Below are 16401 nucleotides of genomic sequence, written 5' to 3'. Positions count from 1 at the left end.
TTTCATGGATATCCACAAGATGCATAGTCCACATCAGACCTCTATTTTCCACTTCTAGATATTCCAAACCAGTTGCACTTACCACTGAGGTGGTAGCCTAGTGGGAGCGTGATCTTACTTCCAATCAAATGGTTCCGAGTTCAAAACGCACGGAATCTGGAAGGGCGTAGGGCGTATCACTCTGCTAGTAGTCTCGATGATGCCAGATGTGACATACTCACACGGTCATTTCTGCCCACATCAAACATTCTTCTGGCGAAATAGGAGCCCAATGAAAACTACTACGCGGGGGTGGGCTTGTTCTTTCTTCCCCCGTTCCTCCTTTTTTTTTAGCTTAAAAAAAAAACCAATTGCACTCTGTTTTTCCCAAAAAAATAAAAACCCCTCATCTTTTATGCACATCCCCAAACTGGGCTCTTAAAAATAAAATAAAAGAAAAATTGATACCTTTTATTTGACCCATGTATTTTATCTCTATGATCCTTCAATTCTTTAAAATTGACTGCCAACTATGACATTTATTTCACCAAACACAACCTAAAACGATATCGACAAGACAACGTGCTTACATTTGTTTATATATTTACAAACGATAGGCAAGGAAACAATGCCTCCGAAATCCTAGGTAGGCACGTCACAGCCTCTGTTGACAGTGACGGAAAAATGAAAGGTTACAGTGGTGGTACAACACTAAAAAAAGAAATGTTCCAGTGGTGGTAATTGATCTGCTACCTGAATTTCTTCGAACCTCTGCAACTCTCTATCTTTGTTGGAAATTTAATTTCTTGATGCCGTAAGCAAATACAAATGCGAATAAGACAGTGAATCCAATCAGCATTGTGGCTACAATGCCCATAAAATCAGAGTCATATCCAAAATGGTCCTTGAGGTAAAATTTAATCGTTTGGTCGGGATGACCAGGCACCTTGATAACATCCTCTTGGTCACCATACTGTGTTACAATCAGCCCATAAACTGTCCATGCTATTGGACAAACCCAGTAGTACCATCTCCACCATACAGGAAGTTTCTACAAGTCAATCCATCAGGAAACATCAGTGATTGATCATTGATGCAACATGCTGACGAGAAAAAGTGGACTTGCATATAGTTTTATTTGATCAAAGAACAAAAGAAAAGATGAACATGCATTTTATATACTGAGTGCATTTTATACCACTAAGATTCGCTTACCGGTCTGGGGATGAAGAAGCCTGAGAAGAGGTTGAAGAGTGTAAAGAAGGTTGCAGCATAGAGTGCAGCCACTTGAGGGTTCGGCGAGATTGAAACATTCATCATTCCATAATAAGTGAAATAGAGGAAGGAGAAAAAGGTTACATAGAAGAACCAGAAGAACTTTGCAGCTGTCCACTGGAAACCCAACATGGAGTATACGATGAGTGTATAGTACACAGTCTGAATAAACACATACGGTAATTCCACAACCACCTGCATTAGAGCGAACATGGATTAAACCCAATTTATTTACTGCCTCGTATGAATTCTTTTCTTACATGTACCTCAAAATGAATGCACGTATGTAATTCAAGTTGTGCATGTGGTTTACTCATTTTGCAGATTGAAGTAACTTTAAAGAATGCCCTTAGATCATGTACTACATAAACCTCACTCAAGTTACTCGTCTCCCTAAACAAGCAAATGTTATAGAGCGACTGATGGATTTAAGACCTTATTCCTTGAAGTTTCACATTCTTGTTACTGTAGCCTCCTTACCTGGGCCATGGCATATGGTAAAGCAGAATACATCCCAGCAGCCCTCTCTCGATAGAACACGGTCCTCTCATTTGCTATGACAGGTTGCACTGTTGAACAGTTATTATATCCCACGAACAAAACTGCGGCATACATGGCTCCCAGGCTGGTAACAAGATCGAATGAACTGTCCCTGCACCACAGTTGGGCACAATAATGTCATATTCCAACTAAGGATAAAATCCATTAATTGAACAGATTTGGGCAAGATTAGCAACACAAAGACATACCTCTTTTCAGCAATCCTCCAAAACATTGTTCCAAGTAGTAGTGCAGTGACCAGTGTGAAGAAAAATCTAACAAGGTTGTAATCAGGGCTCCTCCAGTAAGTCCACCATTGCTTCCAAAGGCAGAACTGGAATTGCCCAAAGGTGGACTTGGCATACTGTGTTGCGAAGTAGAGATCATTTGTACCTGGAAGTGGTTTACTCAGCTCTCTGGCCAGTGCCTTATTACGCCTATAAGAAATGGTAGTAATTACAAGGGGCATGTCAGTGGAGAAATATATGTTTTACCAACAGATGCAGAAAAATAAATGGTTGCTGCATATCCGTGCAAAACACATATGACCAACATAAAAGGCAACTTTCTGGTATTACAAATGTACCGACTTCCTATTTTCAATATAAGTGGCATTTCACTTACCGATACAACGTTGATGATTTGTAGTGCTTGGCAAAGTCAATTCCTAGTCGTACTTCAGCTGCCGTGGAACTCACTTCCAGCATCCATGTTGCAGGATTGTACTTGTCCATGATTTTTGGAACTCCAGAAATTGCCTGATAAATGTAAAATATTGATAGTTAAAGCTAAATAGTGTCTTCTTCATCTTTTCTTTATATCTGCAGGATTTTTGTTTTAGTTCTCTAAGTGACATTTTTAAAGTTTGATGTAAGAGTCCTCCATAATAGAATAATTCTTGTTGCTATAAGGTAAAAACAAAGACCAAGAGTAGCTGTAGACCTGTAGTCATAATAATGAACCAAATGATCAAGCAAGACAGCTTTTAACCATAGACAAATCAGAAACAAGTAACTGTAAAGACAACACACCTCGAAATATTCAATTAATTTGTGTGAGTTACGGCCCAAAGGTCCAGCATATATTATTTGGCCTCCTCTTTTCAACAATAGCAACTGTTTTTAAGGAAACCCAAAAAAAAGATCATGAGCATTGACATGTATTTTTGCAAGATAATGAATATATAGATAAAAATAATTTAAAGTTACAGATTTAAAGAGAGTCGCATCATTACCTCGTCGAAGGCTTCAAATATGTCGATGCTTGGTTGATGGATTGTACAAACAACTGTTCTTCCTGTATCAACAGTGTTTCTCACAGTTCTCATGACAATGGCTGCTGCCCTTGCATCAAGACCCGATGTTGGTTCATCCATGAAGATTATTGAAGGATTAGCAACAAGCTCAACTGCAATCGTCAACCTCTTTCTTTGTTCTGTTGACAACCCAGTGACACCTGGAAGGCCCACAATCGCGTTCTTGAGACTATCAAGCTCTACCAGTTCCATCACTTCTTCCACAAATTTCTGAGGACACACAAAACCCAGTCAATCAACTTGACATATGGTCACGGTCATCAGTATGCTAATAGAAATTCGAAGTGCCATGAGAATGTATGCCCCACCAGTCTGCACATCTATTCATTTCTTTCCTTTAAAATTTTAATTTCCTCCTCGATTCCCTTACTAGTAAGATTGATAGAAATTCGAAGTGCTATGAGAATATATGCCCCAACAGTCTGCACATCTATTCATTTCTTTCCTTTTTTTAACCCCCTCCTTGATTCCCTTGCTCATAGGATTTCAATTTGCAATGCTGTGATCTACTTCATTAAAATATCTCAAACCCCTTCTAGAGTATTTTCTACTCTTTTATCAATTTAAATGACAGATAAAAAGTCAAAATTGGAGAACAACAGAAGCACTGATACTTACTATTTTCTCTTCATCACTGACTTCCTTCGATAGACGTAGGAAGGCTGAGAAAATCAAGGACTCCCTAACAGTGACCTGGGGAGAGTGGATATCATTTTGTTCGCAATAACCTGCTATCCTTGCAAAAGTCGCTTGGTTTTTCTGGTAACCAGAGATTCGGATATCACCTTCAATGTAACCACCTGTTTTTCTCCCTGCTAAAACATCCATAAGGGTTGTCTTTCCAGCCCCACTAACACCCATAAGCGCTGTCAGAACGCCAGGACGAAAAGCCCCCGTCACCCCCTTCAGCAGTTGGAGCCTATCTTCAGTCACTCCTTGCTGTTTCAGTTCCTGTCAAAGCAACAAGAATCTCTCAATTTATGTTAACCACAAAGATTTAAATGCCTTAATATCAATGGAAACACAGAAATGCTGACTATAAGATGCAAGAAGTTACAGTTGTCGAACTCTATATCTCATTTTGAAGCACAAGCTAATTCCATTTTCAGGTAATTAAGGGAGTACTTAAGAAAGCAAAGAGCTCACCGCAGGCATGTCAACATAGTAGTTGACTTCCTTAAAGGACATGGATAGTGGTGTGAATGGAAGAACCATTCCTCTCTTCAGAGCAACACCGGCAGCTGCATTGGTGTACATATCCCATGCAGGCGCATTGTGTGAACCACTGATAGCACGGCTGCTTACATGACCAGTCATCATTTCCACTGAAAGAATCATGCAATCATGGTCTTTAACCCTAGAACATGATTAGTCGTAAGATGTACTCTGATAACTAAATGATTCGGCTTAAATAAATCTTACAGGTTCTATTTCCATCTTTTGCTGGTAAAGCTCGAGGTATAGATTCTTTACTTGACCCAGTCCTTCTAAACCTCGAAGGTTCCTTGTTCCCTCCTTGGTTGGTTTCCATTTCAATCGCTGTTTCTTCAGATATAACAGCTTGCGGTTTTCCCAAAGCTATTAACAAACAACAAAAAAGGAAACAATGTCATCCCAACATTAAAGCTGCTGTCGCACTTCTTCATTGTGAAGGGTAGAAGATGATTAAGGAGAAAATGTCGCCTGGGATTTGGTGATGCTATGTGTCTGCTGCAAAATTTTGGTTAGCAAGAAACAGTAGAACATTTTCCTACGGAGCAAAGAATTCCGAGCAGTTTATTCTGCCCCATGTTTTCATGTGACTGAAAGTTGCTATTCCAAAAAAGGAGTCCCTAAAGGGTGCTGATATTTTGAAGTCACTTCTTACAGTTTCTGGTCATGGCAAATCTTCTAATGTTCAGGGATTATTACAGTGATGATCTCCAGTCTGAGGTTCTGTCAGATATGGCTTTTTCCTGCTCCTTTAGCTTGCCGCTGAATATGTTACAGTGTAAAGAGTCTAGACAGCCACAGTGTTGCTGATTGCATTTTTTGCTCTCAAAACTTTATTGCTTTGAGCGTTTTTAGTTAGTTGTGGTGTTTATCTTGTGAAATTGTAGGTCCTCTTTTCCTGAAACTGGTTAGGCAGAAGAATGAGTGGTTATTTTGTTGTTTTCAAGAGGTATCACCCAAATGTTTTGCTTCAACCTATGCATAAGTATGGGTTTGCCAAATGCTTGCAAGCTCCAAAGAAAAGAAAGAGTGAAGCTTCATAATCAATGAATCCAGGGGTAAATTTTGGGGCCAAAGGCCGATGCATCTGCAACCTTTATGGATATTTTAAAGCCAGAGGCAGATGCTATCTGCACCTTTTGTGGATACTTTACTTTGGTCATGTCGCTTCTATTTTAAACCTTGTGGATATCAATATTACAGCTTAAACTGATGGTGAGATGATTGGGTAAGCCCCTAGGAAGAATATACGTTCATATAATTATAAATAAATCCAATTACTTACAATTTAGATACACAAGTGAAAATGTGAAGAGCACATTGAAGAGGACGGTGAACCCTAGAAGAGTGCCAGCTCCAATCCAGTACCAATTGCTATCTGGGAAAATGTTGAAGTCCTTTAGCACTGCCACTCCTAACCTCCTACCATCAGGTGCCTGTTCATATGGAAAAAACTTGTCAAGGAAATCACAAGCAGGTTGGTACTGGATGAACAGACACAAACTATACATAATTTGAGTAATATTGCAGAGATGTATGGATACATGTTTCTTCATGTTAACTTGCCATTAGACCCAAAAGTTTAAGCTGTTTGGGAAGAGTTCAACAATGTATATCAGATCTTAGCAACAAAACCCCCCTCCCCCCACCCCGCCTGAAAAAAAAGAGCTCAAACCACGCACATGAAGGCACGAATGATTCAAGAATGACTGGGCAACAAGTCATGTAACGATTGAACCCAGTCAAAAAGAGAAAGACTCAAGATAATAAATAACTGGTATGACAAAAAATTGGCCTTACGGATTTGAACCCATGACTTCTGGCTCTGACACCATGATAGATTGACCACTAGACTCCAAAAGTTTAAGCCTCAACAATGTATACCAGGCTTTAACACTATAGATTACAAGATTCCAATATCTAAGAGGCTGTTCCATTTATTCACTTGTTCCGACGTAATAACTGAAGAAATACTTGTCACTGTAGGAAATATTGTGATTTGAAGGGAAGAAAGAACTTACAAATTTATCCATCCACCTGGAAGCGAACATCTCATTTTCTGCTAGAGCATTAAATCCATAAGATAGAGGCGAAACCCAATAACCCCAGATCCACCATTTTGGAATAACATCTGCCAACAAGGGAAATATATTTACCCCATCATTTTCAAGGAAAAAACAAAAAATAGAAGACTGAAACACGTATGTGTTGGATTCATTAGGAGAGCTGTGCCAGCTCTACACCATGTGTAGGTAAATAGCAATAATACATACTGTGTACCTCGGCTATCCCTTCAAGTTGAGGGTATTCCAATCTAAGAAATAAGTGTGACCCATGCATCAAGTGAACCTGCGCTGTATGTACACAGGAGGCATCTTTCACATATAGGTGTATGTAGCTCAAGCTTCGATCTTCTTTAGAAGCATTCAGATGAATCACCGAATTACGAAGTGATTTGAGAATGAAAACCAAAATCATTTTGTTGCCTTCCCAATGAATGCTACTGTGCTTTATTGAGTTTAACAGATGGCAACAGATGAAGATTGAAAAGATTGTTGACTTAAAAGTTTTACTGGGTATTTGCACAATCATTGCAAGTTTCCTATATGGCATGATCAATACTGGCAACTGCAATAAACCCCACAGGAAATTTGGAGACTAAATGGACTGCTTTAGTTTATTCACAACCACAAATTATATCCTAAAGATTTTACATTCAGCTAGTTTTACCTAAATGCAAGATATCTAATTCCAATATATTTTGAAACCTAGAACTTTCTTGGTGGAATATGGGCATGTGGTGAAGAACATGGATGACAAGTTGAGAACCTTTTGGTAAGATGAAACCTCCGAGGACAAACATGGAGAGGACAGCAATAGAACCTCCAGTGCTGGCGATGATCATGGACCTGCACACTCCTGCCATAAGCCTGAAGAGCCCTGCTGCCATCTGCTGGATCAAGAAAAAGATGAGCAGCTGCTTAAAGAACCTGCAGGGAAAGTGATGATTCTTAGTAAAGCAAGAGAGATCAGTAATCTTCTATTTGGAAAGGTTCAGGTTTCTCCATCCAAATTTCATAAGTCAGAAAGCTAGACAAGCCAGATGGAGATGATCAGTATTACCTACTGGCTTCAGGGGCAAATCCTATGGAGTAGTAAGTCATGCCAACCCAAGCAACTGACTCTAGCATCGTAATGGGAATCCTCAAGAGAAAATTTGGTAGGGTAAAGGCCCATAATGGATAGAAGAGGAGATCCCTGTGCTTGTACAACACTGGGAGTCTTGTGATGGTCAGGGATAGCTCTGCAAACCCATTAAACATATTGGTGATCAAGCCAAAGATAAGTGCTCCAATAAAAAGGGCACCATCATCTTCTGTCCTTGAATGCATTCGTGTCCTCAGGAACACTGTTGAGGTGATTATTGCCACTATGATAATCTTCAGCATGCAGGTAACAAAACAATGAATGATTAATTGCCTTCATAGTTATCTCATGACGAGAAGTGTAAAACCATCTCAAGATAAAATCCATTACTCACTTGAACAGTTTTGAAAATATAGATAAAGGAGTTCCTCTTTATGAGAAGCCACTCCTTGCCAAAGGAGGCTCTCATAAGCTCTAATGATGAGACAGACTGCTTGGAGAAGACCAGAGCTGCCCTGTGACTCTTTTTCTTATTGAATGAGATGGAGAGCTCCTTCCGCAGCTTCTGGCCAACCTGAAATCTTTTGAACTGTGCAGCAAACTCAGAAACTGTTACATAGCGATAAGGCTTCGTCTGGTCCACCCAGTACTGCTCCTGGTCCTTCCTTGAGGTAACCTATCCAAATATCATAAAACAATTGTCACTTCCACTCTTCCTGAAAGACATGATTATTCAGACCCTCAAGCTGCATCGCAAGTTTCAGTAGTATAACCTAATAAAAAATAGTCAATAACAAGAACCGAGCAGGAAATCCATATTCAATAAGTGTAAATGAAGTGGTTTTTTTATTACAAGCAATCAATAAGTATAGAAGCAGAACTGCAGTCAATACTTATTTAGCGAGTTACAGATGCATGACTTCCGCTATATCTCTAGGTGGCACAAGCATTAATAAAAATCCTACAGTCAACCAAAGTTTTGGAAGTTTTTGACAGAATGGCTTATCACTAATACAAGCAGTTCTATGACTTCTGTAAAAAGCAAACTCAATAACCATTGGCCACCAAGTTGACAGATAGCTAGAGCTCAGTAAGTCAACTGAAAGCAGCAAATGGCTAAGGTTAAACAAGTCAGTTGAAAATCAGGGTCTTGGAGTAAGTTTCAAAGGCATGGTTTTTACACAAAAAGCAGAAGGAAAAGCTAAAGATAGCACATTTGCAGTCTACAAGCAGCAATGAACGATCAGACGCTACAAAGTATTGAAGTCAATAGCCAAATTAGTTTCATTATTGGAGTTCGAAATTCATGTAAGTTCCTATCTTTTAATTACGAGATATGTACCGAAGGAGGATCATGTTGCTTTACCTCTTGCAAGAAATCAGCAGCACCTTTCCTCTCAGGACAACGGAATCCACAGCTCCCAAAGAAGTCGAGCACATATTCACGGGGGCCCTGGTAGACTATCTGTCCCTCAGAGAGCAATATGATATCATCAAATAGCTCGAAAGTCTCAGGGGCAGGCTGGAGGAGGGACATAAGGATTGTGGCCTCGCCTAGGTGAACAATCTGCTGCAGGCATTTCACAATCTGGAAGGCGGTGGAGCTGTCAAGACCCGTTGATATCTCGTCCATGAACAGGATCTTGGTTGGACCTACAATTATCTCCCCTGCATTACAATATCATGGGAAAGGATCAGGTGAGCTACAGATAAAAAATATATGTTCATTTATATAATTATCTAAGTATCATATGAAGTTTGATAGATACTCAAAAATCAAAAAGATCATGCTACAAATCTTGGAAGGGCTCTCATACATAGAAATATAAAAGGATATAAGTTTCTGACTGTGAAGGTAAACAAGGTCTTGGTTTGTCCAGAGGGTTAGGTTAGCCCAGGATGGGGCATGTGCTAACATGGAAGATTCCATAAATTAGAGGCTCAAGTTTTACCGACCTTAGGCAGGTTGAACTCTGCTTTGGCTTGTAGACAACACTTTAATACAGCCCCTTAGAATTACAGGTGATTATTGTACAGGTAAAGAGCATAGAATAAGGACTGCTCTAGAAAGCATTAGAAAGGAGTTTCCTCTCAGCATCAATGCAAGATAGGTAGACTTTAGGCAAGAAGATTGTTTTCAATGGGCATGTTCAAGGGCTAGCAGAACAAGATGATGAAAATAAATTATAAAGTCAATGGGTGAAGCATATCCAATGAGTAGTAAAGGTTAAAGCAGCTGATATTTTATCCAATGAGTTTATGACAATGCCTTAAACTTTTCGGATATTGTGGACGCCACACATCGAGGGCACTCTGGAAGCCCGATCACCCCTAAATGTGATAACTTTTGTGCGATTAGGAGTCGCTGAAGAGAGAAATGGAAGAAGAGAGGAGTGTTAGGAATCAGTGGAGGCCATTGCTTCCCCAGTCCCAAGTCTTGGAATTGCAGGATGCATGGACACTCATGAGATCCCAAACTTCTTCACCCTTATGCCTCTTCTCTCAATAGCTTTCCATTTGGCATGGTAATGTCACACAGATAAACCAATTGGCAGTCCATATTTTCGTTGCATCCGTTAGTCGTTTCTTTTCTTTCTCACCTGATGTGTCTCATGCAGCAATCACTGTACATGGCAATGATGATGCAAAATTGATTTATTATACAAGAGAAATGCTTCAGTAAAAAAGAAATCTTGAAGGACAACTAACAAGGTTGATGCACCAATTTTTCGCTTGAGATTTCTGCATTACACAACCACTGCTTATTATACAATTAATTGCAAATGTCAGGCTACAAGGAGGTTCATAAGCACTAGTTAACTACTTGACCGTAGCATAATTAAGAAAACCAGAAGAAGGCTAGAAACTATAGAAAATTCAATATTGTAAAGAACTGCTTGATATCAATTGGAAAAATGCAACTTAGCTTAGAAATGGCTTATTGAATTGTAAGAAATGGAAATTTCAATTGGAGGACCTAGCTTGCTGAATCAATAGCTAAAGTTGGACCTCTACAGCAGATCCAAATTAGATAGGTAGAGGCTCGTCCAATGTCTATGTTCCATAATTTAAAATTTGACATAATATTGGAATGTATGAAGGATGCAAACCTGTGGTGACGCGCTTCTTTTGCCCACCCGATATCCCTCGCATCATGTCGTTGCCCACAATGGTATCGGCACAGATGTCCAGCCCAAGTATCTGCAGCCACCCCATCAACACCGTGTCACAATATGAATTCAGCAGCATTTTCAGATAGCTGCAGTAAGGAAGGAAAACAAAATAAGGGCCATTCTCCATCAAAAGCTCCAGGAAACCTTTCTGCTAAGCGAGACAGCTCGTTGTGGCAAGTAAGCCACGAAGATAGCTGCACTATCGACAGCGAGTGTTATCCGATCCCTCTTGGGCAAAACAACGAACACCCTACGCGCGATCCTTTCGAAGCTAGGATCAGCATCCCGCAACTTTTCGGCACAGATGCGCGACTAAGCTATGGCTGGGTCGAGTTTTGAGAGCCTGGCTGTGCTCTTTTGTAACCCATTCGAACCGAAAACATCGTAATAAGCCTTTGAGCGGTCTGTTCGGGTGCGGGTCGCGCCTGATCCACAGACCCGAATTGGCTTCGGATTTCATAGATGAAGACCCCGACCGGACACATTACCGGCTGGATCTGGGCTGGGTTCGGGTCTATCAGATTGGGTCTAGATTTAGGACTTTTTTTGTCGGTTGAATCAAGGTCGTTCGGGTTGATCAGGTCACATCCAATTTTATAAGACACTGTATCCGGCCCCATTGTTGACATCATTTTCTTGAGGTCCATGCCCGGTGCTTGAGTATAATGCGAAATAATTAGAATTGACATAGTGCATTGAACTCTTAGGGATTTTATCTGACCATTTGGGTCTTTTTTTGGCTCTATGTGATAAGAAGACATAGATGTAGGGCTTTATTTTCAACTATTTGTTTACCTATAATTAGACATATTGCAGTTGTAAATGCTGCAATTTAATAACAAGCATTCAAATTAGAACTACAAGTAAAGTTGTCCACAGCTATAATTACAAGAATAGTTGCAATTGGAAGTAGCTCTTAAAATAGCCCTCTTGCCGCTCTCCAACCGTTGAAACTTAATTTTTATAATTTTGACATGTTAAATATATATTATATATTTTAATAAAAGTATTATAAAATATAAATTAATTATTATGATGACAAACATAATATTAAACTATCAAATAAATTTTATAATATTAAATTACGATAATAATTATTGTTATAACATTAGTAATAGAATTCTTTTTATGATTACAATGACTCTTATTGTAATATATATAATATAATAATAAATATATTCTAGTATATAATATTGAATTGTTATTAGTTATTATAATAATATATTATAAATATACGATTATAATAAAAATATATAATTTGCATAGCATCAAATCATTTTAGAGAGGTTCAAAGAGCACCCAATTACTATCAATAATTGGAGACTTTATGAACTTTGTTGTTGGTACCTTTTGCTTGAGTCTAATTTAGAGTATCATTTTTTTATATTAATTTGGAGGCTTTAAGTGCACATCTTCGCAATACTCTCACAAGAAAGTCCTGGTGAGGCTTTACTTGGCACGCTCGGCCGTCCCAGATTAGCTAAACGCCTAGCTGGATTCATGAAGCCAGATGGAGGTCAAGTGAGATACCCTCAAGGTGTAGTCCGTTTGGAGACTGCTTTTGACACCTTCCATCGCTGTAGCCTGACCGGAAAAGAAACGTAAAGAAACATTTCATCAGAAAAAAAAAAAACCGGTGGACCATGGAAGACAAAAATAATTATATATTCTTGGTTTAAATAGTTAATCCTTAACTCCGCACCTTCATGAAGAGATCCACCTCAGGATCCGGCAAAATATCCTGCTGCTTCTCCCTCAACGCTAGCTCTCTTAGTAGCTCTGCACAAGATATTGGTCGATAACCAATAATTAATCATGAAATGATGATACAGAAACAAAAAATAAAGTATAGATGACACCAATATTAAAGCCTAGAAGTAACAACATAACAATAAATTATATTCTACCCTGCATGCACTATATAGTTGTGCACCGTGCAAATCACCTTGGCTTCCAAAAGCATTATTATTATTATTATTATTATTATTGATAAAGAGGGAGGCAAAGTCATCCGGTGTTTATTAGAAAAAAAAATTTATAGAAATTATTTATAAAGAATTTAAAAAAAAACAAAAGAGCAATAAAATTATTTAACAAAAGATAATTATTTATAAGTAGACCTATTAAACTATTCGGCAAGATGAGGGAGGAAGCGTTATTAATTCTAAAGCTAAGAATAAATACAAATGATATAGATCCTGATCAGGTATGCAGCTCAAAAATAAAACTCAGAAACGGATACCGTATTTGGTGCCCACGCCTTGACACATGGCAGAAAAGTCAAGTGTCTCTTTGACCGTCATCTCTGGAACGTGGATGTCGTTCTGGCTAACGTAAGCCGCCGTCTTTTGTCGCACAAACTCGTCGAACCTGAACCCGTTGTATGTTACATCTCCTCTCACCTACAAATTTAATGGCGTCTTAGAAGAAGGGAGAGAGCTGCACCAGATATAAGCAAGAGCTGAGTTGCCAACCTTCAGACTTGGATCCAGCTTTCCGGCCAGAGCCAGTAGAAGTGTCGTCTTCCCAGAAGAAGGCGGACCCAATAGAAGTGTCATTCTTTAAGGAAAACGAAAAACAGAAAATGAGTACTAATTAATTTTTAAGAAAAACATATGCAAGTTATTTGTTCTTTGATCAGATGATTTCAATTGTTCCACGGTGGAGGATCAAGTATCTGATAGAAATGTTGCCAATATCATCAGCTAACCATACAATACTCCTTTCAGTGACTATTAAAAAAAAAGAACCATTTTATTGCCCATTCCGTGATCGCCATGCATTGCTCTGTTCCTGCCTAGGTAGAACCGAGCTGCAAAAGGATATAAATTTTGGGGCGCTACGAAGAGTAGATTCTTTAAAGAGTTGCTAATGATTTAAGAATAACCAATGATTTGTTTCCAAGAAATTATTTATTCTTTTCTCTACGTTGCCAATACCATCAACTCTTACCTAACTTCGATGCAAGTTCAGGTCATATATTTTTGGCTAAGTTGCTCTTATTTTATTGCGCATCTGTCTCAATAATTTCTTCTCATAGGTCCTCAAGATTAAATAGGCCTGCACTGGAACTTACCTTGAAGGCTTTATAATTCCAGTTGCATCTTTGAGGATGGTGAGGTGGGCTCTCTTCGCAAGGCTTATGCCCAGGAGCCCCATGGCGGACTCGGCAATGTTTCTTGCCGCGTTGAAGAGTGTGGGCACTGCTCGGTTCCCCACGTGGCACTCAGCCTCGACTGTGATGTTCTCGAACCTAACCTCTACCGTTGGAAGCTCAATGCCGACCCTGAAAGAAAATTATGTACAAAAGCCAATCTTAGATTATTTTTTTTAAAAAAAAACAGGAGAGAGAGCAGCAGCAGTTCTAAACAAGAACCCCAGCTCATCCGAGCTGACTCAAAAAGATCCAAATATCTAGATACTCTGATCAAAAATCTGAAATATAGGACGGCAATGTAATACAATAATTAGTTATTAAAAGAACCAAAATATATCATAACGAAAAAGAGATCAGAAGATATCTGATATTGATAACTTATCTTCCAATGTATGACGACAAATCAAGATCTTGGCCAAGAACTCATGGAAGATTGTAGTTTTTATATATTAAAGCATCTGCCCCCACATCGTCCATCTCAGAAATGGAAGGCTCTTGCACAACCTCTCTACTCTGTTGTGTTTCCTAGATGAGCAGCGCAAGAGCCCTCGGTTTCCGATCGAGATGCATGGTTTTTGAAAGAGAAAGAACTCGTGAGAAAGTGCTCACTTATCAATCCGAGCTCGGAGCTTCTTCAAAAAGCGCTCGTTGTCCTCCTCGGCGATCTTGAAGATCCTCTGAATGAACTCCTGGCGCTCGGGAAGCCCCAGCATCCGGACATCGACCTTCTTGTGCTCATACTCCATTCGCCCGTCCTCGGCATCCACGACCGTCCGGAGGATGCCGGTACGGAGGCGGTCGATCGCGGGGAGATTCTCGATTGCAGCCCGCCGCAGCGCCTCCTCATCGTCATCGGCCATGGGGCTCCTGCCTGAGAAAGACGTCCGCGAGTACGCCTCCTCCACGCTCCGGTTGATCGAGTCCCACGCTCTCTCCACACTCTCCATCCTGGACCTGCTAATTGCTTGCTCTTCCCCTATCTTTTGCACCTTTTCGTCCCCGTCTCTCTTTTCTACGGGCTTTCCGCAGCTCCACAGAAATGGAGGTGCAGGTGGAGAAGGGGAAGGAAGCTAATTTTTTTTGCGTAATTACGATGAACGTATTGCGCTGTAATTTAATAGGGTTGCTAACTCTTCTGTTGTATTGCTTGCTAACTCTTCTGCTTGTAACCAGTGGACAAACATCTAGAAAAGATGGCAGGAAATTAATGATCTGAAAGTTATAATAAAGACAGAAAGGTATCAGGTAGAGGTACCCGGCAATAAAATTCCTTTTATCAATAAAGACACGAAGGTATCAGGGGACTAACTCAAGACAGCTGCACAAGGCACAACGAAGATCCAACGTCGAGACACCCGCAAACATGCAAACGAGCACAAGGATCAACAATGATCGGCCGTCGACGCAAGAAACCGCCAAAAAGTTTGGTGTCTGTAGGGCACTAGGGCCACGTAAAGAGAATCTTAACTTCAGATTCCACTGCGAACCCAATCAATCCGGCTAAAGCATCATTCATTTTGCTTACAGTTACAAGAAGCACAGCTGTTGTCTGTTAAAGCATCGACTAATAATGTCATTAATTTATGTAATGGTCATGTCAGTGAAGCTGTTAAGAAGTCGGAAAGGATACTATCTAACCGGTCGGAATAATTTATTTTATTTAATATTAAGATGCAACTATATGACAATGCGAGAAATAGTGACACTACGAGTATCTTATTTGAATAAGTAGGTAATAATGTAACAAAAAATTGGAATGTTAAGCCATAAATCGAGCATCGGGTTTTCCGGAGTATGAATTCATCTGAATCCAAACCTTAACACGGTAAGGATTTACATCTTTTTTTATGGGTGTAAAAGTTTCCTTTCACAAGGTTGAACTATAACTTTATCCTAGCAATTATGGAATTTTAAAACCTGTTACATTCAAGAATTCCTAGTCATTAGGACTCTAAATAATTTCTGTTATTTTCTGTTTAAATCTTTCTGATTTCTAGATATTCATGTTAACTATTTTCTGATTTGTAGTTGAGTTGAATTAGTCAACTAGCTGTTAAGATTATTCCTATTTTGTTGGGAACTTCAGTTGTATTGTGGCCTATTTAAAAGGGAAGAGAATAACAACAAACACGCTTATCTTTTCCCAGCACTTTGGTGTTTTCATTGGAGGTTCTGGTTCCCTCGAAGTAATCAGAGTATTTTATCTTGTTTTCATCTTTTGGGGTTTTCTTTACAATCCTTCAAAATAGGTAAAGGAAATCCCTCCTCAACCAGCCAGTACGTACCAAAGTGGTATCAGAGCCTGGCTACGGATCAAAGAGTGGAGAAGCTAGAAAAGTCCTTGGAGTCACTTTCAACTGGACAGAGAGAAATCTTCAACCAAATGATGGAGATGTTTGGCAACCTTAGTGCTCGTATGGATCAGCTGGTGAGTCAATCCACAAATGAAGTTGCTGAGAATTCCATGCGAATTCATGAGGAGCATTCCAATAGTGGTGGTGGCTTTCAATATAAGAATTCTATCAGTTTGTTCTTACCCAAAACAGTGAGGTTAGACTTTCCCCGCTTCAATGGAGCAGAAGACCCGACGAGTTGGTGATGGT

The 16401-nt window shown here is 39.6% G+C and overlaps 1 protein-coding gene across 1 annotated transcript; it reads right to left on the bottom strand.

Annotated features, from left to right (window-relative positions):
- Nucleotides 1-498: 498 nt before the first annotated feature.
- Nucleotides 499-14872, bottom strand: LOC103717842 (ABC transporter G family member 42-like). Its single transcript, XM_008806377.5, has 23 exons — nt 14408-14872; nt 13718-13927; nt 13116-13200; nt 12884-13043; nt 12344-12420; nt 12172-12225; nt 10579-10669; nt 8835-9136; nt 7863-8144; nt 7445-7761; nt 7151-7311; nt 6343-6452; nt 5607-5757; nt 4532-4687; nt 4256-4434; nt 3728-4060; nt 3029-3319; nt 2826-2909; nt 2419-2552; nt 2004-2231; nt 1735-1906; nt 1195-1449; nt 499-1030 (listed from the first exon to the last, which is right to left on the bottom strand). The coding sequence occupies exons 1-23, from the start codon at nt 14743-14745 to the stop codon at nt 761-763; spliced, it is 4440 nt and encodes a 1479-aa protein (XP_008804599.1). The 5' UTR covers nt 14746-14872; the 3' UTR covers nt 499-760.
- Between the last annotated feature and the right edge of the window lie 1529 nt (nt 14873-16401).

The sequence above is a fragment of the Phoenix dactylifera genome, chromosome 1 (genome assembly GCF_051530095.1).
Source record: "Phoenix dactylifera cultivar Ajwa chromosome 1, Ajwa_hap1_PhDact_Kaust_v1.1, whole genome shotgun sequence".
NCBI lineage: Eukaryota > Viridiplantae > Streptophyta > Magnoliopsida > Arecales > Arecaceae > Phoenix > Phoenix dactylifera.
Note: the sequence above shows the minus strand (reverse complement) of the source record. Positions and strands in the feature narration are given on the sequence as shown.